General features: G+C 40.5%; 1 protein-coding gene across 1 annotated transcript; it reads right to left on the minus strand.

Moving 5' to 3' along the window:
• Positions 1–331: 331 nt before the first annotated feature.
• LOC101539557 (E3 ubiquitin-protein ligase TRIM38-like) lies at positions 332–13,954 on the minus strand. Its single transcript, XM_004621775.2, has 6 exons — positions 13,541–13,954; positions 9,648–9,743; positions 7,281–7,511; positions 3,354–3,376; positions 3,142–3,254; positions 332–840 (listed from the first exon to the last, which is right to left on the minus strand). The coding sequence occupies exons 1-6, from the start codon at positions 13,946–13,948 to the stop codon at positions 332–334; spliced, it is 1,380 nt and encodes a 459-aa protein (XP_004621832.2). The 5' UTR covers positions 13,949–13,954.
• Between the last annotated feature and the right edge of the window lie 8,734 nt (positions 13,955–22,688).

Raw genomic sequence — 22,688 nt, forward strand, 5'->3', positions numbered from 1 at the left:
CCAGAACCTCCTGAGCTCCTCTCATCCTGCTCAGTGGCCTGTTAGGTTGTCTTGGAAATTAAAGATCTGAAGTCACGGAGAGGGAAGGAGCGGAGACATTCTATGCAAAATATGCAATGCAGTAACTATATATCGCTTTATTCCACTATAGGGCACACTCATTATATTTTGTGTTACTGACTGAATATACATTAATTGAATGCAACATAGGTAATATCTAGGTATGGGGAAACAGCCAGGAAGAAATTAGATCCGATTTCTGTTCCCACTTGGATTTACCACCTACTTCCGGTGCTGGTTTAACTAGAAGGAGACTTTCCTTTTTGCCTTATTAATTTAAGGAAGTCAGGGACAAAGAAGAAAACGGATAAACCTCAAAATAAGGTCTGAGAGCATGAGAGAAGGAGGCCTTTGGGAAGGTGTAGAGGTGGGAACCAGTAGTGGCATTGTAGAAGGACACTAGGCCAGCATCACAGTCTAGAATAATCCCTACAACTTGAGGCTGGTCCCTCAGAAGAAAGGGAGTTGGGGGAGAAGTAAGCGCTAAGCAGCTCTTGTCCTTTCTCAGTCTGATGACCCAGAATCCAGACTGAGGCTCCTGTGTGTCCCTTGGCACATTTTCCAGACAAACTCCTACACCCCACTTGATTCCTTCTCGCACATCCACTTCAAAGTAATGTCTTCCTGAGACGAAGGGCTCACGGCCCAGGACACAGGGTAAAACAGTAAACCCCCCAACAGTTTTAGACTTTTTGGAGCTTTCACAGTAAGACACTTTTCTGTGATTGTCAGACAGTCGTAATCCTAGGTGAGCAGTATCTGGATCGAGAGTCACGGTGACTGGAAAAAAGAAAAACAATATTTAATTTAATTTTTTTTGGAGGGGACTGGGGACACACCAGGCAGTGCTCAGGGGTTCCTACTGTCTCTGTGCTTAGGAATCACTCCTGGCAGTGTACTACTTGGGACTCAGTGGCGGGGGGCTCAGTGGCGGGCCAGGCAGCGCCCTGCTCATTGTACTACGCTCCAGCCCCCAAATACTTGCTTTTATTCATTTCTCTTTTGTTTGGAGGCCACACCAGTGGTGCTCAGGGTTTATTTGTGACTCTGTGCTTAGGGATTACTCCTGGTGGGCTCCGAGGACCATATGATGAGGCTCTACCCAATACCAGTGATCTACCAGACTTGCTTTTTTTTTTTTTTGCTTTTTTTTGGGGTCACACCCGGCGATGCTCAGGGGTTACTCCTGGCTCTGCACTCAGGAATTACTCATGGCAGTGCTCGGGGGACTATATGGGATACTGGGAATCAAACCTGGGTCGGCCGTGTGCAAGGCAAACGCCCTACCCGCTGTGCTATTGCTCCAGCCCCCAGACTTGCTTTTTAAGAGAATTAAACCTTTTTTATTTATTCTTTGCAGTTTACCAAGCTATTGATAACAGAGTTTTAGGCATTCCATGTTTTACTCCTAACCCATCACCAGTTTCAGCATCCCTCATGCCATGTTTTGATACTTAGAGTCTTTTTTTAAAATAAAGCCGACTGATATTCAAACCTAAGTTTTGTTTTTATTATCCATGATTCATTCTGTCTCAGTTTGCTTAAAGTAGGACTCTCTGTCTGTCTCAGAGATTGTTAGAGAAGACTGGGTGAACTAAAGAATAATATTTATCAAAATGGTTAATTAACGGAGACTATCTGAGAATTTCTAGTAATAATAAAATCATCATCTTTATTGTTAGCTTATTAAAAACTCTATTTTAGAAGAACTAACCAGAACTTACATGGGTTTTGTCATTTCAAAAGCTCATGTTTTTCTTGAGAAATCGTGGAATATTGAGGCAGAAATAAGACTATCCCATCTCTAATTAACAACTACAAATTATGTATCAGAAAGGAACAAAACACAACTAATATCATAGAATGTTATAAAGACCTAGAATTTTTCTAGGTCACAAACACATGCTAGTTCCATGGATTTCACCCAAGTTACAAATACATTCTAGTTCCATGGATTTTAGAACTTACCCTAATTTTTTATATCTGATAATAGTATTCTATAGAAATTAGTAAAATGTAATAAACTTAGGGACAATATACATGAAAACTACATGATCAAAGTTAAAAAAAAGAAAAAAACAGGAAACACATGACAAATTTAAGTGTGATCCTGACTACATAATACAATTTTCAATTAGATGTAGCAAGAGAATGTTTTGTTTGTTGCTTTTTTGACATAAACTCCCTGCCATGCTCAAAAGTTATTTCTGGCTCTGCACTCAGGAATTACTCCTGGGGGTATTCAGGGAATGTCTGGGATGAAACCAGATCTGCAACGTGCAAGACAAATGCCCAACCAGCTGTTCTATGGCTCTGGCCACTATAAGAACCACTCAGAGAGTCAACTACTCATTGTGCTACCAAATTAAGGAGTTGGACTGATTTCCTATGTTTACCATGTCATTTCCCAGGGCCCCTCGGAGGGGGTGGGCTCCAGCTCCCCTCCCCACACCTAGCAGGCCGAAGACCACCGGAACCTAGCTGCAGCCATGCTGGAGGCCCCTCTCCACACGTTCAGACAGGCCTCATGCATGAAGGTACCGGCAGAGGAACCCAGGTGTGTGTAATCCCATCAATGACCAACATTCAGAGACACTTAAATGCAAGCTCTCAGAAGCACGCAGCCGCTTTGTGGCTGCTCAATATCTTGTAGCCTACTTCTCCCTCTGGGAGAAACTGGCAAGCTTCTGAGAGTTTCCTGCCCACATGGGACAGCCTTGCAAGCTTCCCAGGGTGTATTCATATGCAAAATCCAGTAACAAGCTGGATCTCATTCCCCTGACCCTGAAAGAGCCCCCAGTGTGACATTTGTTGGGAGGACTGAGTGGAGATAGACTTATAAGATCTCAGGGAAAGGATGAAATGAAAGGTTACTGAGCCCGCTCGAGAAATCCATGATTAACGGGATTTCATGATCATGACCGTGATAGAATGAGAAAACTCAGCTTTGGGATTAGTGAAATGTGTTACTGGGACAAGGTCCTTAGCTCATTTGTACCACATTCCATAACAATGACCTACCTTTCTCTCATTACACTGCCAGTAAATAAAATATTAACAGAGATTCTTAAATCGACATACCTTGATAGCACTTTAGCATTTTTTTCACACTAAAGTAAAGATCAGGGACATTGCATACAGTATGGATCTCCAAAGAAACATCTTCTGGAATTTCCATATTGACGTCTGAGTTCCTAGAATAAGCAGAAACCAGAAATTTCTACAGTTGTTCCTTCCGTCCATGTTTCTATGCCATGCCCCTCCCCTGCCCACACTATATCCTGGGCACTCACCTGTTCAAGATGTCCTTTATATCCTGTAGAGAAACAAAGACCAGAGGTGAGTGCAGGAGCATCTGAACTTCATGGAGCATGGTATTCAGGGTAGTTCTCTATAAACACTCCTTCCAGGGAAGTAAGGTAAGGGACACGACAATCATCTTTGTATCCCCCCTCTCCCCATGCAAGGCTGGGAATAGAACCAAAGTTTCGTGTGCAGAACGTAACTTTGTTACTGTGGAGGCACACCACTGGCTGTCATACTCATGGACACTGATGGATTTCTGATAGGATGATTCCCAGCTGAGTTCCTTGGGGATGCACATGACTGCCTATAAACAGCTCATCTGCTGTCCTCTTTACTGACGTCTGTGAGCAGCTTTGGTGTTTTAAAAACACATCAACCTAAGGCCATTGGGAAAGGGATCAGAAGGATGCCCAGGATACTGCTTGCTTTTAATGATGTGATTTTCTTAGAGTGAGTCCATATTGGACACTGCTTATCATAGAGGAGCTGAGTTCTGAGTTGATGCAGAGCGTCTGTGGCTGAGATGCTTAGGTGTTGGTAGCAGGCACCGCATGATGGTGGAGCAGCCATGCTATACTCACAAACCATGGTATCACCTCCAATTCTGTTATGGAACTAGAAAAACCTACAGGCAGCAGTGGAACCAAGATGGAGGAGGAGGTTGCTGTGTCTGAAAGAATCAGACTGAGTGCAAAATATAGCAAAACACAGACAAGACCAAAAGATTCCATGTGTAATCCACAGTGGGAATGCGTTAACAGGAAACAGCAAATGGCTCTTGGTCACTTTTCATGTGAGCAACTTTAGACCAGTAAGGAGCTCAGATTTGTGGCCCGAGAGTGGAATAGGGTGAAACTGACTTACCAGTTAAGATCAGGGGAACAAAACAGTGGACAGAAAATTCACCCACATGCTTATGAATCAGTTTCTTAACAAGGTGGAGAGGTGGGATGGATCTGACCATGTCATGGTCTCAGACCAATATTTGAAGTGGGGAATAGGGCTGCAGCCCCAGGGAGGTGGAACACTCACCAACATTCTGGGCTCAGTGGTGTGCAGATAGCTTAGTTGCCTGTTGAGATGATTAAAAAGACCATATTCCCCTCCCCTCCAAACACACACGGACACCCATAGTGCATCTGATGCAGGGTGTCAGTCATACTCAGAAAATATTTGATGCAAGAAATAGGGAAGACTGGTTCAGGTATGCACAAGTGGCTAAACTTAAGGACTGAGTCAAAGGGGTCAGGGTGAGGTACTAGAATTGTGAAGGCCAAGAGACAGTGCTGCTGATTACAGCTAAGTCTTGGCAGTGGCTGGTTCTCTGTGGAAATTGTGGATAGAAGTGAATCTTAGATTTGCTATTCTAGCCTGCACAAAACCAGACCCTCACCCCTATCCCTTGCAGTACAGGAGACACAAGATAGAGGGGGAGCCCACCCAAATTAATGGGTGAAGACAAAAGTCCAGAACGTTTCCAAGCAATTGGGAGCTTATGTCTTCATTTGCTCTGAGTGGAGAACCTCAAAATGGCAACTGTAAGTAAGGTTCAAAGAATCAAGGAAAACAATAGAAAAGGTCTCCAACAAAGCAAGATAAAGTATTAGGGAGGGAACTGAACTGAAGTAAGTGAACTTTAAAGTTCATTGGAAGGTTCCAGCAGCTGCATGACAGATATAAGAAACAAATCAAATAAGAAAACAAAATATGGGAAACCATAATAAAGTAGAAGGGGGGGCTGGAGCAATAGCACAGTGGGTAGGGCGTTTGCCTTGCATGCGGCCAACCCGGGTTCGATTCCCAGCATCCCATATGGTCCCCTGAGCACCGCCAGGAGTGATTTCTGAGTGCAAAGCCAGGAGTAACCCCTGAGCATCGCTGGGTGTGACCCCAAAGGCAATAAATAAATAAATAAATAAATAAATAAATAAATAAATAAATAAATAAATAAATAAAGTAGAAGGGAAACAAAGAAGAACAGGAAAATATTTAAATTATAAAAGGGATATCCGAATATTATGGGATAATTTTAGCAGAAACAACAATCAAATTAAAGGAGTCCTTGATGGGGCTGGAGCTATAGTACAGTGGGCAGGAGTTTGCCTTGCTCACCACCTACCTGGGTTGGATCCCCGGCACCCCCATAGGGCATCCCATATGGAATGATCCTGGAGTGAAGAGCCAGAAGCAAGCTCTGAGCACTCTCAGGTGTGGCCCAAAAACAAACAAAGCATAAACTAAAAAGGAGTCCTTAAGGGAAAAGAAAGTGAGAATGGGAAACAACTAAGTGGCTCAAGAAAGTGTAACTGGTGCTTGCTCATCAAGCCTGCGTTCTTTCTTGAACACACAGCTCACTTGCTAGTCTCTATGGTTCTTTGCTGCCTAGTTCTCCCTGGACACATTTATCCTTTTTCTCCCCTCTCACATCTTTCTAGTAAGTTTCAATAAAAACTGCCTTGCTTCACTAAAAAAAAAAAAAAAAAAAGAAAGAAAAAAAAAAAGAAAAGAAATTATAGCTTAGAACTTTCCCATTCTGAGGACTGATTCCTATATCCAGTTGTAAGATGATCCAAAAGTTCTAAACAAATTTAAACCAGTTAAGATAACTCTAAGAATACTGTAATTGAAATGACAAAAGCCAAAGGCAGAAATAGAATCTTGAGAGCACCAAGATAAAAAAAGAAACTTACATACAGAGGAACTGCCAAAAAAAAAAAGCAAATGAAATTCTATAAGCTAGTAAAAATGGTTTGACAAAGCAAAAAAAAAATTGGATCAAACAAACATCCCAGTAAAAATACTCTATTCAACTAAGCCATCATTCAAACTTGAAACTAAGTGAAGCAAAACTTTTTTAAAAATTAAATAAAAATAAAAGCTTTGAACAGCTGAGTAAAAGATAACATAGCTCCAAGATGAGGAGGAGGAAACTGCTAGTAAAAATAGAAGGTTAATAAAATAAAGGATGTTGGGAGGACCCATTCGGGTTGGAAGATGTGAGCTGAAAGTAGACTATAGACCGAACATGAAGGCCACTCAATACCTCTATTGCAAACTACAACACCCAAAAGGAGAGAGAACAAAAGGGAATTCCCTGCCACAGAGGCAGGGCGGGGTGGTGGGGGTTGGGGTGGGGGTGGTGGGAGGGATACTGAAAACATTGGTGGGGGAGAATGGGTACTGGTGGAAGGATGTAAATCAAATGCAAACATGAAAGTTCATAAGTTTGTGATTGTACCTCACAGTGATTCATTAATTTAAAAAAAAGAGAGAGTAAATAAATAAATAAATAAACAAAATTTAAAAAACTAAACAAAAGCTAAAGAAGTTCATGACTACTAAATGGTCTTATTTAAAAGGGGGAAAATCCCTATTGGGAAACAGTAGATAATGAAAATGTAAAATGGGAGAAACAATGGTGTCTTATGTGATACACACCATGCTTACTTGCTCTGAAATTAAAAGGGGTCACAGACTCACAATTTCAGAGGAGACCACTAAAAATGAAAAATTGAGGTTCCATATAATCCAGAGTTTCCAGTTCTCAGAAACATTCGAAAGAGCACAACTACATTAATTTTTAAGGATACTTGCTTTGTTGTATTTATTATAGTGTTATACACAATGGCCAAGATCTCGAATCATCCAAAGTATCCAAGAACACCTCAGTGGTTAAAGAAATTATTGTATACATACAATGAGATATTACTAAGCTATAAGAAAAGATGAAACCCAACAGTTCATGCATCTCAGCTAGAACTACAGGGTGTCATGCTGAGCAAAGTGAGTTAAAGGAAGAAGGAATCTGAACTAAGGAAGTAGGCCTTGTTCATCTTCCGTATTGCTCACCATACTTCTCTTACCAGCATAGAAATATGACATTTCCTCTGTTTTTTCCAAGTGCTCAGACTTACCTGCAGCAAACTCTGTGCTGAGCTCTGACATTTTTGGTCCAGTTCCAGGATGCAGTTCTTGATTTCCTGTAGTTTATTTTCCAGATGTGCTACATTGTCCTGCAGTCTGCTCAGCTTCTGCTCTTTCACTTTCTCTAGTCTACACATATAAAACTCCTCCTCATGGTTCAGGAATGTGTGAAGATTCATAAATTCAGAATGGATTCTTTCTCTCTCACGCCTTATTTTCTCCTACAAGGGAGAAAAGTGTCAGAAAGTGAATACAGATCAAATGTTCATTAATGGATAGATCCATAAACAATATGTCACAAAGTAAGAGAGGAATATTTGATGCATAGTGCAACATGAATGAATCACCCAGGCAGTTAGCAAAGTAAAGTAAGTTGGAAACAGAGGGACAATATTACAGAACTCTACTTATATAAGTCATGTTTGTAGAGACAGAGAATACCAAAAAAAAAAAAAAGCAGAGGGAGAAGCAATGAGGAATCCGTTCAGTAGGAAGAGAGTTTGAGTTTGGGTGATGAATGAGTTCTACAGGTGGATAGAGGCAAGGATTGTGCATGAGTATGTGCAAACTTAACTACCATGGAGCTGTACACTCAAAAGGGTAAGAATGGTGGCTTTTATGTTATGCTTACACACCACACACACACACACACACACACACACACGCACACACATGGTTCCTCAGTTCGTGTGACATAGCCTGAAGAATGCTCTGTTTCCTACACTTGAGTTATGCCCAGGAGGCCAACATTCAAAGGTAGGAGAGGTCATCACAATCATATACAGTGATCTGGTTAAACTCCCTTCTGTTCACTAAGAAGCTGGTATAAGGAGTACAAGAAAGGTGTAGAATAGAGCTTGGTCAACATAAATAAAATGAGTTACAAACATAAATATGAGCTTTTATTTTTATATAAACGTATGTTCCTGTGGTTCAATAAACTTCTGAAGTTTCTTCCTGAATCTTACTAAAGTTTATTACTGAGACATCACACCTGAAGTAAAGGTGATCACCCTGCAAATTCATGAGTCTCACCAGGGAGAGGACACATTGACAGTTTCTGTTCATAAATACTAGAACTACTGACCCAGGGTTCTCTTAGTTATCCGATGTGTGAGAATGACTAAAAGGAAGTGATCTATCCCATAGGACACAGATTTTATTTGGTGGGGGTGATGGTTAGAATTTTAATTTCTACTAGAGCTTTCTCATTTGAGACAGTGCCCCAATGTCTATGAGATTAATAAAACTATCTTTTTAATCTTGAAGTGGAAGACATGTGTAGCTTCAATCCTTATTTTCATGAAGTTTTTTCCTTTTCTTTTTTATTATGAAGATCTTCCCACTATTCAAGTTCTCAAAAATGAAAACAAAAGGCTACCTTTTAAGGGATCATATTTGATATTTGCACATAAAGAATCAGGACTGATGTTTGAGACATCATTGAATCACTGTCATCCTGTTGCTCATCGATTTGTTCAAGCGGGCACCAGTAACGTCTCTCATTGAGAGACTTATTGTTACTGTTTTTGGCATATCCAATATGGGGCTGGAGCTATAGCACAGCGGTTGGGCGTTCGCCTTTCACGCGGCCGACCCGAGTTCGATTCCTCTGCCCCTCTCCGAGAGCCTGGGAAGCTCCGAGAGTATCAAGCCCATGCGGCAGAGCCTGGCAAGCTACTGGGCGTGTTGGATTGAGACATCATTAAAGAGGCAAAATACCCACTGCCTGTGTTATAATACTCCAGACTAATTGTGCTATATCAATATATCTATAAAGAAATCTGTCTAATTAATTAGATTTCCAGTTTGGTTAATCACTGAATCAGAGACCCATATTCTGTAGCTGTCTTTTGTATGTTCTTGTGGTAGTTCTAGTTCTCTACATTAACAGCCTCATTAAGTTGAGATCAATGCATCTCATAAGAATGAATCTCTTGCTATTTGTCCAAAAATAGTTGGTCTCAGAAGCTGAAAAACTTGAGTGTCAGATGCTGCACTGTAGTAAATGTACCAAGTGGTGCTGTCACAGCTTCAAAACAGGAAGGTACTTTCAAAGTTTGAGAATTTGAATCCCAGGCAAGGATCTCTCAAGGTAAAGCTGTAACACTTCTACTTCTCCAACTGAAATATTGGGAATCCAAAACATTACTACCAAAAGGTTGAAGTATTTGCAGCAAAATTATAATAGATGCATATAACTAAAGGAGTAAAGCGAAATAATGCTTTCTACATTTCTTTCAACATCTGGGCCATTTATTGAGGAATAAACCTTCATAGTGCTTTCACCGAGTATTACACAGTACTAGGAAAGATGATGGAATATAGTTTGATAACAATAAGATTCAAAATCTTACCTCCCAACTACGTATGTTCTGTGTTGTGTCTAGCTTCAGCTGCATATATTTGACTTCTGTGTCTTTTAGTTTTGTCACAGTTTTCTGGAGTTTTTCCTGTGGGTTAGAATTGAGTGTTAAACATTTATTCAGTGTTATACGTATGTATTTATATGTATCTTCTGGAACATATAACAGAAATCATAGCCTTTCAGACCATTAGAATAACATCATATATTTGCTGGTTTCTTGGGAGTTTTTTGGGCTTTCTTTTTTTTTGGCTTTTGAAGATCCCACCTGGTAATACTCAGGGGTTACTCCTGGCTCTGCACTCAGGAATTACTCCTGGAGGTGCTCAGGGGACCATATAGGATGCCGGGGATCAAACCCAGGTCGGCTGCGAGCAAGGCAAACACCTTACCCTTTGTAATATTGCTCCAGCCCCATAATATTGCATATCTGAAAAACTAGTAAAATGTTTAACATAATTTCTGTGTTGTAGAAACAGAATTTTGGGGAGATGAAGTAGCTTGCTCAAAGGAAAAACACATCCCTCAATTCCAGATCGGATTAAGAAATGAGGCTTCAGGACAATACCCACTCTGTCATTCCACCACAGTTCATGGCAGCCTTCATAAATACCTTTGAATAAATGTTAATCTAAACCTCTCACTGGACTTCATACACAGGAATTCATTTGTAAAGAGTCAACAACCCTTCTAAGTCTTTATTTAACTATGTCCCTACCCTATACTTGTTGGACTAATATGAATTCTAGAAATTGTTGCCTCTAATTTATTTTGAGCCTGTGTGGCTCCACACCCACAAAGTTCACTGACTGAAAACAATATCACTGAAGGCACAAACAATACCAACCAGCTCAGGAAATTCTTAGTGACCTTAGTGACACCATGACGAAGATGTTTAATGAGCTCAAAGAAATGATGGCACAGGTAGTCAGCAAAGCACAAGAACAAGTTGAAATGAGAAAATTACTATAATCATAAATGGCATAAATAAAGAGCATAGTAAATTTTCCATATGTGTGCATAAATATATGCATATATATGAATAAAAGCTCTGAACAGCAGAATAACTGCAGCTGAGTAAAAGATAACATAGCTCCAAGATGATGAGGAGGAAACTGCTAGTAAAAAATAGTAGGCTGAAAGAGTCTGAAAAGAATTGAACAGCATGCCAGGGAACCATAGGATGTACTCAAGAAGAAAAATATAAGAATCACAAGAGTCCCTAAAGAATAGGAAAGCAAACTTCATGAAGAAAAATATAGCTAAATAAATCATTGATAAAAGTTTCCCAGAGTTGAGGAATACAGGAAATGAGATCCAAAGGCCTAAAGATTTCCAGTGAACATAGACTCTACTAGGAAAACTACAAGGCATAGAATACACAAAAAGATAAAATGCAAAGATAGAGACAGAATATTGAAATCAGAAAGATCAAAAAAGCAACTTCCATACATAGGAAAGCCCATAAGATGCACAACAGATTTTTCAAATGAGACTCTATGAGACAAAGGAGAATGGAGAGATGTAGTGCAAAAACTCAAAAAATTAAAACTTCCCCGAGAGTACTCTATCCATCTAGACTATCATTACGATTAGAAGGAACCATACAGAGCTTCGTGGACAAGAAAGAGCTTAGGAAATTTATAGTATTGAAACCAGTTTTGCAACAAGATTTAAAAGAATTCTTTAGGGGTTGGAGGAATTATATTTGGTAAGGTGCTTGCCTTGTGCACAACTGACCTGATTTTGATCCCTGACATTGCTTAAGATCCCCTGAGAACTACTAGGAGTGATTCTTGAATATAGAACCAGGATAACCCTGAGCATCACCAGGTGTTGCCCAAAACTAAAATATTTCAAAAAGGTGAAAACATAGAGAAAATATAACAAATTAGTTTAAAGACCTGTATATGGTCAATTAATACATTGACCTAAGAAATGAGAAGAAAAATACACAAAGATGCAAAGAGGTATCTATATATCTATAGGAAAAAGTAACTGATTTAAAATTAATTGATAAACTGGCCATCTAGCTCAAGGTAACTGAAAGATTCTATGCAATCTCTATTAAAATTTCAATCCCATTTTCCAAAGATAGAAAATAACAACTGAAATTTGTAGGAATCACAAAAGACCATGAATAGACAAAGCAATTCTGAGGAAAGATAAGATAGAAAATGTATATTCACCACCTAAAACAATAAGATAAGACTAGGGTAATTAAGATGATACACTATTGGATCAAAAAAGTCACACACACACACACACACACACACATATGCACACACATAAATGAAATAAAATCAAGAACTCAGAAATAAGACCATACATATCTGGTCGCTTGTGCTAAAGACAATACATGCATATATAATGGAGAAAGGAAAGTCTCTTCAACAAATAATGATGGAGAAACTGGATATTCATTTACAAAAACCAGAAATGACTGCTACTCACACCAAACACAAAAATTAAAAAATTAGCTGAAAGTGTACTAAAGACTTAGAAATAAGACTTAAATCCATAAAAACAAAGAAGACAGTACAACAAAAAATTTCTAACAGCGTCAGCGATAACTGAAGAACTGATTCCAATAACTAGGGGAAAAAGAAAAACAAGCAAAAATTATTGGGGAGTAATTTTACAAGGTGAAAGAAAATATCAGTGAAACAAAAAGTTCTACTATGCACAAGGAGAAACTATTTGTATTCATATGTATATATTAAGAGGTTAATAACCTAGGTTTGTAAAGAAAATATAAAGTAACCAAATGACCACTACCAAGTACAACAAAAAAAGAGCAAAAGAAATGAATACAGATTTCTCTCTCACACACACTGTCTTTGCAGAGGGCACTCATAAGTGCTCAGGGCTTTCTCCTCGCTCTGTGCTCAGGAATCACTTCTGGTGGTACCTGGGGGACCATATAAGGTGTCTAGGACTTGAACAAAGTTAGAAAGGCAACTACTTTCTCACATTCTTCCTGTACTATCTCTTATCCCAAAATGCAGATTACTCCTATAGATGTCAATCGGCATAGAAAAATGCTCATTATCACTTGTTACATGACTGAAAAATGAAAATCAGAGTTATAATGAAAAACCATTCAGTAGTATGAGAGAAGTTTATATCACATACACTAAAAACAACAATATTGGTGCTTTTCTGTGCAACATGAAGCAATCATACATTTTTTGGTAGTAGTAAAAACTTGTCCGGTCCTTATAAAAATCACTATGAAGGGTCCAAAATGTTCATTTTACCACCTGGGGTCTTGCTTGCAATATAATCTAGAATTAATTCTATATATCTATCCAAAGAATACAAAGTTCCAACTGAAAGGATAGCGCCACACTATGTTCATGACATTGCTATTTAAAATACCCAGGATAAGAAAAAACACAAGTTCCCAGAGATCGAATGGTTTATAGGGAAAATATAATCTATCGACACAATAGGATCCTACTCAGCTATAAAACTGAAAAGTTTAAAGATAAAATATTCCCATTTGTGACAACTTGGACGAAGTGGAGGTGTAATTACAGACAAAATAGTTCAGAAAGAGAAATATTGATCCCAGTTTATGAGCTAACTCATAAACTCAATACAAAGAAACTGAATAAGGGAAAGGAAACAGCAGCACTTGGATTATGACCAAGGAGGAAAGCCTTGAGGAGAGAGAGGGGGGAGTTGATCAGTGGATGGAGGGAGATGGATTCAGCATTCTTTAATGAGGATGCTGTGACAACTCACTTTTGCTGCGAGTAAAAGAGCACATCTGAAGCGTATACTGCAATGAAAAGAATTTCTGTCAAATAAAGAAGTGAAACAGGCTTCAGAGCAACACGAGACAAGGTTTTCAGAAGGTTGTCTGGCTCCCACACTCACCCTGTAACCTTGGCATATATCTTCAAAAATAGCAGTGACATGTCCTTTGTGCTCTGGTGACCGCTCACAGCGCCAGCAGATGAGCTGCCCATCATCCTCACAGAACAGGTGGAGCTTCTCTCCATGTTTCTCACAAAACCTTTCACGCTCTGTCTCCTGGATGGTTTCAATGATATTTTGGAGGTGCTTATTAGGCCGGAGACTATCAATTTTAAAAGGATTCCGACACTGGGGACAAGGAAATGTTCCCGGGGATGTTTCAGAGCTTTGGTTCTCAGTAAGGCCCACTATGCACACGCGGCAGTAGCTGTGCCCACAGTCGATGCTCACGGGCTCAGTCATGAGCTCCAGGCAGATGGGGCAGGTGGCTTCCTCCCTCAACTTCCTGGTAACTGTAGCTGAGGCCATGGCTTTTCCGGAAATGCTGCAATATTGGATCAAGAGGCAGAGATGAAACAACCTGGATTTTCCAGTGTGTCAGAATTACACCTCACTTGAGTTTCTCTGCCTCCTCTGAACTTGAATCTGTCTGAGAGAGAGAGAGATACAGATTAGAAATAGAAGACTCATTTCATATAACTGTGTTGTGAGAGATGGTGTTCACAATCACACATGGTCCCTTAAAGTGAGTACTATTAAAATTTTTTAAAATAATTAATATTTAGTTCTTCCATTCCAAGTGCATAATTGCATTTGAGTTGTTTATTATTTGCTTGAGTCTGTGGTGAAACGATAGACCAGATCAAAGATTCCATTTAATTTCTAGAAATATTTTGGACCTGGGACTCAGTGAGAATGACAGGACAGCCATAGAGGGAGGATGAGACTCCCATTCTGTGAAAAGTTACTTCATTGTTACTAGGTTGATTTCCTTGTAACTGGCACTGCAATTAGGTGGTGTACAAAGGATTCCTTGGGAAAAATTACACATGTCTGCACTGGATAATTAATTCTAAGCGACTCCAATTCCAATTCCAAGTTATTCCAATTAATTCCACTCTCAAAGAATAAAAGATACAGGTAAAAAAGACTCAGGCTCAGTGGAGCATCCTCCAGGATAATAAGGTCAACAGACAACCTGAAGAAGCTGTGTGCCCTTCCTGTCAGCCTCTCTGACCTGAGGACAGAGAATTGAAAGAGGTGGGAGGGGAAGGGGTTATCCTGAGAGCAGAACTCATGGAGACCCGGACAGGTGACTGTTGCTTCTTCAGCCAACCTGGTCTCTCAGGAAGGTCAGAGTTACTGGAACCCACCAACTGGTGTGAGGCAGTGAGATACTGGTGTTTTGCCCCTGAGTGTCCAACAGTGAGGACCTGAGACAGGAAGCACAGGGAACAACAAGGAATACAGGACTTTGCCCTTCAATCCACGTCATTACAGCTTCGCGAAGCTCTTTCCCCTATTCTCACTACCTATTGCTTGGGGGAGGGGGTGTGGAGGGGAGTAGAGGCAGGATGAGGTATGAAACAAATGCTTCTTTGACCTGAGCATGAAGAGATATTCCAACAACAGATAATGTTGCTTTTTAAACTAGTGTTACTGCAAGGCATTTCCTTCTAATTATGAAAGTTATTTCTTTAGAGGCATAGAGAATACCTTCCTGCAATTCCCCTTTGTGCTGTGCTCCAAGCCCCGCGGGGTCCCCATCCTGGGCCTTCACTCACCTCACACCCTTGATCTGCTGAGATATGGATTGGAGTCTGGTGAGAGAGAAAATAGACAGGGTGGGAGATTAAGAAAAAAAAATCCAAAGGCTTCTGAAGGTTCTAAGACTCCCATCACTGAGACATGCAGACAGACAGATACAGCCCCCAAAACTTTCACACAAAAACTCACACACACCCCACAAATTCATAACCCATATGCACTTCAAAATTTTACACAATCCCCACACAAACTCTGACTCTCTCACACACACACACACACACACACACACACATACACGCACACACACACACACCTCACACCGCACACCCAACACATGCGTTTCTTATTCTACTACAGAAAATGAACGATCTGGAATTTTCACTACCTTATTCACACAGCAGACAGTCCTTATTGCTGACAGTCTCCAGGTAGCTGACACTACCTGAGTCTGCAATAAAGAGAGTCACTTGCCTGAACTAATCTCCAAAGTGAAAGTACTGTGGGGTGGAGCCTCGTCCTATCAGGGAGGAAGTGTGAGAAGCTGCTGGTGTTTTGCCCTGAGTTTGCTCTAAGAAGAGGGGACAAGGTAGGAATAATACCCTCTTCAGCTGCTGAAGAGAAAGAACAGGAATTTCCCAGGAAGCTGTTTTGTGTACTCAGCACAAAATCAAATCAGGAAGCCTGCACGGGTCAGCTCAGACACTTACTGACTTCAGATGTTTCTACCTTTGCCACCAACCAGTGGCAACCCAGAAGCCTTCCTGGGTTACCATCATTTTGCTCTTCAGGTGCCTCATTGTTTTCCACAGCACAGGAAGATGTGGGGAAAGGGGTGAGAGAGGCAGGGCTCACATCACCCCCCGTGCTCTGTCGCTGCTGGCTCCTTCTTCCTCACTGTTCTTAGCAGGACACAGGAGTCAGGATTTAGAAAGAGCAGAGTCGGCACCAGGACAGCTCAGGATCTGTGTGTACGAACCCTACCCACTGCCCATTGGCAGGTGTGGTAGATTGCCACAATAAAGGCAATTGGATTCATACCTTTAATCTCTGTCCAGCAGGTTGGTTCCAAAGATTGAGACAGATCTTGTTGCTTATCCAGGTAGCAAGCTAGCCTTGACAGTCCCAAACGAAGGGTTCCTTCCCCTTTTCATTAGGTGCAGCCTCCATTTCCCTTCTTCTTCTTGTCACATAAACCATTCATAAGTTAATACACAGAACAAAGGATAAACTCTAAGTGCAGCTGTAGGCATAGAGATACATGGTAGGTAAGCAATAGCTATGAGACCATGGGGATGTTCGTTCCTCCTAGCATGAATCTCCCTGCCAAGCTGTCTGTATTATAGGCCCCTTACATCTGTTTAAGCCCTTACTCTTCCTAGCAGAAATTTTCCTGCTTGGGTCTACACTTTCCCTAGAAGAATATTTCCTGTATAGGTCAAGGAACTTTCCTGTTTAGTTTAAGCAGGAAATGTCCTGCTAGGACAAGTGCTTTCCCTTACTCTGGCTGAACCCAAGATAAGGCCCATTTCTTAGGATCTGCACTTATGGGGTGTTTTCTCACGGGAAGGTGCTGTCCTTTGAAATGTCTGAGGGTCTCTCCTGGAAATAAAAACTGGGGCAGATAGTAGTGAGTGAAGAAAAAGACATTAAGGACATCCAGAAAGGAAAGAAAGAAGTCAAGTTCTCAATGTTTGCAGATGATTTGATAGTATACGTAGAAAACCCTAAAGTCTCTACCAAAAAGCTCCTAGAAACAATAGATTTGTATAGTAAAGTGACAGGTTACAAACTCAATATCCAAAAGTTCATGGCTTTCCTATGTACAAAAAATGAAAGAAAAGAAAGTGGTATTTAAAAAGCAATCCCATTCCCAATTATTCCCCCCAAATCAAGCACCTCAGAATCAGCTAAACTAAGGCAGTAAATGACTTGTACAAGAAAAAAAGAAAACTACAAAGAGATTTTTGTAGTTTTAAAAGAGGACATAGGGAAGGTGGGAGGCACCGGCCCCTCCTGCCGCTGCTGAGATGTGACCCTGGGGGCCGCACGCACGTGTGGCTCCTCCACAGCTGTACGAGCATGAATCCAGACCCAGATGACCCAAATTCAACATGGGCAGCTACTTGCAGAATGTCTCCAGCCTGAGAACCAAGCCGCGACCCCATGCCCGCCCAGGAGGGGAAAGGTATTTCTCTCTCTCTCTCTCTCTATCTCTCTCTCTCGCCTGTCCCTTTCCGGGGATGAAGGGCGTGGGGACCGCCATATTATGACGACCACAGATGGGGTTTACAAGCTTGCAATGATCCAATATCCGGAAGAAATCTCCCTGGACTTAGTTGTTAAAGTACAGAAATCCAAAACCGCGCGTCCTCATTTCTCTTCACAACAGGTCTGACTCTAGTGCTACTAACAATAATGGTGAGGATTGTGTTGAAATATTGAATGTAACCAAAGTAAATAGAAAGTAAAGTAAAATTTATCAGTTACAAGTGGGGCGGCGGGGGTGGGCGGAATGGGAGGTATACTGTGGGTTTTTTTTTTTTTTGGTGGTGGGACATGGGCACTGGTGAAGGGATGGTTGTTTCAGCATTGTATGACTAAGACTTAAGCCTGAAAGCACTGTAATTTTCCACGTGGTGATTCAATAAAATAAAATTTAAAAAATAAGATAAAATAAAATAAAAGAGGACATAAGAAAATGGAGACACACCCCCTGTTCATGGATTAGGAGAATTAACATTGTCAAAATGGCAATATTCTCCAAAGCATTATACAGATTTAATGCAGTCCCTATAAGGATACCATGACATTTTTTCAAAGAAATTGATCAAACACTCCTGAAATTCATATGGATAGCTAAAGCAATCCTTGAGGAAAATAAGATAGGAGGCATCATTTTTTCCAACTTCTGTATAATTAAAACAGCATGGTATTGGAATAAAGACAGACCCACAGGCCAATGGGATAGAGTTAAATATCCAGACACACACCCTCAAATATATGATTATTTAATCTTTGTAAGGGATCAAGAAATGTGAAGTGGAGCAAGGAAAGCCTCTTTAACAAATGGTGCTGGGAAAACTGAACAGCTACATGCAAAAAAAAAAAAAATGGCCTCGGACCTCTACCTAACATCATGCACAAAAGTCAGATCAAAATGGATTAAAGACCTCAATATCAGACCAGAATCCATAAGGTACATAGAAGAAAATGTAGGCATAACTCTCCACAATATTGTAGCTAAAGATATCTTCAAAGACGAAACAACACTGACCAAGCAAGTGGAAGCAAAGATAAACAAATGAGGCTACATTAAACTCAGAAGCTTCTGCACCTACAAAGAAATAGTGACTAAGATACAAAAACAGCCTATAAAATGGGAAAGTTTATTCACCCAATATCCTTCTGAAAAGGGGTTAATATCAAAGATACACAAGGCACTTTACAAGAAAATGATGAACTTTACAAGAAAAAATACATCCAACCCCATCAAAAAGTGGGGAGAATAACAGAAACTTTCTCAAAGAAGAAATTCGAATGGCTAAAAGACAGATGAAAAATGCTCTTCATCACCAATCATCAAGGAGATGCATATCAAAACAACAATGAGATATCATCTCATACCACAGAGATTGGCACATATTCAAAAGAACAAGAACAACCAGTGCTGGTGTGGATGTAGGGAGAAAGGGACTCTCACTCATTGCTGGTGGGAATGCTGACGGGTCCAGCCTTTTTGGAAAACAATATGGACATTCCTCAAAAAACTAGAAATTGAGCTCCCATTTAACCCAGCAATGCCACATCGAGGAATATTCCCTGGGGGCCCCAAAACACACAGCAGAAATACCATCTGTACTCGTTTCAGCACTATTCATAATAATCAGAATCTGGAAACAACCTGATTCCCCAAGAACAGATAAATGAATAAAGAAACGATGGCACGTCTACACAATGGAATACTACTCAGCTGTATTTAAAAATGAATTCATGAGATTTGCCTATAGGTGGATGATCACGGAGAGTATCATGCTGAGTGAAACGAGTCAGAAGAAAAGGGAGAGATATTCAGTTGAGGTTGAGACATATTTTCTCTTTCTTTTTTTTAAATCTCTTTCAAGATTTATTTATGAGTCTCTGGGACAAGGCCAGTTCAATAACTTATATGGAGGCTTATATGGAGGTGGTGGTGGGATGTTGAAATTAACATTTTATCAATTTTTTTTTGAGGCCACACCTGGTGGCCCTCAAATCTTTTACTCTTGACTTTGTGTGCAGGGATCATTCCTTGCAAGGCTCAAGGGACCATATGTTGTGCTAGGTCAGCCACATGCAGCAAATGCATAAATGCCTTTCCACTTATTTGCATCTTCAATTTCTTTCATCAGTCTTTTTTTTTAATGTACTAAATACTGCTATTTGTTCAGCCATTGATTAAGCTTATTGAATTGGGCATGAACTACATTACATTTTTTATTCAGAATGTTAATTTTATTTTATTATTATTTTTTATTTTTTTAATCACCTTGAGATAGTTACAAAGCTTTGCTGTTTCAGTTTCAGTCATACAATGATCAACCACCCAACCTTTCACCAGTGCACATCTTCCACCACCAAGGTCTCCAGTATCCCCCCCATCCTGCACCTCCCCCTGCCTTTATGTCTGACAATCTCCTCATACTCTCTTATGGATTGCTTGTTATGCATAGCATAAGATGTCCTGGAATTCTAAAATTTTAGATAATTAGGGTCTGGAGAAATCTCTGCAGCGAGTTGCTTGGTTCAAAGATTCTTTTGTGTGTCTCTGGATCATGGCCTTTAAGGAGCTTAAGTAGCAGCATGACGCAGTTTGTGGATGTGACCTCCAGGGTCCCATGGGGAGGCTGGGCTGGGGGTGGGGCAGAGGGCAGTAAAAAGACCACCCCATCCCCTATCCCTTGAGGCTGGAGTTTACTGTCACTGAACCTGTGTACCTGTACTTCTCATTGGGTTCTAGAAGTTGACGGCTGCTGGGTTTCTAGGGGTCAGGTGGAGGGGCAACGGCTGCCCCTGACTGAGGCACCCTGGTGAAGTCAGCTTGGCTTAAAGTCCAAAGGCATCTCTGCAGTGAGCTGCTCAGTTCAGAGATTCGTTTGTGTGTCTCTGGATCATGGCCCTTGTTTCCATCTTTTCCAGAAAAATTAATTATTGGCATCTGCCCTGCAGGGCATGCCCGCTTGCCCACAGCATTCCACATGGGCCCTAACCATAGCTTTTGATATCTCAAGATTTGTGAGTCTCTGAAATAAGGCCAATAAATGAGCTTATATAGCAGAGCCGGAGGTGGTTTGTGCGTGTGGCTCCCATATACCTAACTTTTGGCCACTTAATTTCTTGGTAAATGTGACCCCACATTGTTGGGGTCTGGCCAAAGGCACAGCGGCAATTTCGGGGTATCAGGAAGTCTGAAGTCACCATCAGACGACTGATGGACTCGTCCCACAGGTACAGGTTGACCTGCTGGTAGCACCGTAGCCCGGAGACAAATTGTCTTTATTGATCCCAGGAACAGCTAGCAATAAGACTCTTAAACATATATTAAAAATATGTATTTGCCATGAGACAGACTATGCTAATAGCCACCGTATAGTCATTTACACTCCCCAATAAAAAGTATGTTATTTCAAATTCAATAAATAAAATGAGTCATTTATTGTGCTGGCTCTAAAGAATATTTGACAGAGACAGGAAACAAAGAGAAGTCAGTTGAAATTACCTGAGCTGAGGAACAGAAAGAACAAGTGAAAAGAAAGGAAGAGAGCTTCAAAGCCATGTGGGACACCGTCTATGCTGTCTGCTTTAGAATGAACTCCAGGAAGTAGAAGGAGAGTGAGATCAAATGGCATTGTCCTAAATAGTCAGTGGATCAGAGAATAAATCACGAATGGAAATTACTAGGACCTTGAGAGAAATAAAAATGAACCAAAACTTATGAGACTTACGGTAAGCAGTGCTTAGAATGAAATGTATAGATTGTACACAGCTTTTCCAGTACCTTCATGAACTAAGTTGCTACCAATAGTAAATCAAGTGTTATCTAGATTCTTCGTGGGCTCATCTTTTAAATACGGCCTATCAGAATGTACTGGTTTACCTATGTAGAACTCAAGTCTGATTTCCACTACTAAAATAGTAGTTTACTACTAAAATACTAAAATAGTTTTCTTTGTACATTCACCTTTAATTTATTAAATGACATGTTTCTAATAAATCTGGCTTGTTATATTTTACAAACACAGTATGATGAAAGATTTTCTTCTTCTTTTTGGCTCACACCCAGCAATGCTCAGGGGTTACTACTGACTCTGCACTCCGGAATTACTCCTGGCGGTACTCTGGGGAGCTATATGGGATGCTGGTAATCGAACCCAGGTTTGCAAACGCTCCAGCCCTGACAGACTTTTAAATTTTGCTGTATCCTGTTATTTGCTGAAGAGTCTTTGGGACTAACAAAGGATAGAGAAGACAAGGGTCTCTTGTCCTCCCTTTGGGATCCCGTGGCACTCAGGAGTCCACTCACCACTCCCCAATTCCTAGTAAAGTTCTCTTGACACAGAGATCAAGGCTCAGGCAGAGGGGAAGATCCAGACATTTCTTATTTTCCATCACAGAGACTGTTCCCAGTTTTCCTTGAGCTGGCCTGCCTGCCTTTTTTGGGTCTCCCTAAAGTTTTCAGGACACTAGGAACTTTAACTGTTATCATTTCACTCTGTTTTTGTCACTTACACTTATCTCCTGGTTTTATCTGTTTCCCTGGAAATGGACTTTGGAGTGCCATAGACAATTCTTGAGATTTCTGATCGGTATTTGGGGCAGACTTCTACAAAAGAGAAATACACCCATACCAGAATTTTGCAAACATTGCCATAAGCGTTAAAAACACATGGTGTCAAGAAGAGATAAAAAATGTATTTTTACTTACAATAAATAATATCAACCTATTTACTGCAGGCTATAGGTTTAAAAAAATGGAGTTGTTAGAATCTATAGAGGTAAAACAAAGTTTAAGCAACAAAATTTATATATGTTTAGTCAATTTAGTCCCACGTTAAAAACCCTCATTTGTGAAGCTTTTACTTTTTTATCATGACAAGTTTTTACTCTGTTGTACCCATTAAAGACTTATTTTTCTGGGCAAGAGTGATAGTACAGAGGGTAGGGAGTTTGCCTTGCACACGGCTGACCTGGATTCAATCCTTTGAATGGTTCCCCAGGCGCCACCAGGAATGATCCCTAAGTACAGAGCCAGGAGTAAGCCCTGATGACTACTGAGTGTGACCCAAAACAAAACAAACAAAAAATATCCATAACTGACAGGGGAACAGAGAGATGTTGGTGATTGACATGAAGTAAATGTATTTTAATAAGAACATATTATTTCCACCTACTGGAGACACCAATTTATTTATTTACCAACTCCTACCCACTGACTAATTTTGCAATATAGCTGCGCTGTTAGCAC

This window comes from Sorex araneus, chromosome 2 (assembly GCF_027595985.1).
Source record: "Sorex araneus isolate mSorAra2 chromosome 2, mSorAra2.pri, whole genome shotgun sequence".
Taxonomy (NCBI): Eukaryota; Metazoa; Chordata; class Mammalia; order Eulipotyphla; family Soricidae; genus Sorex; species Sorex araneus.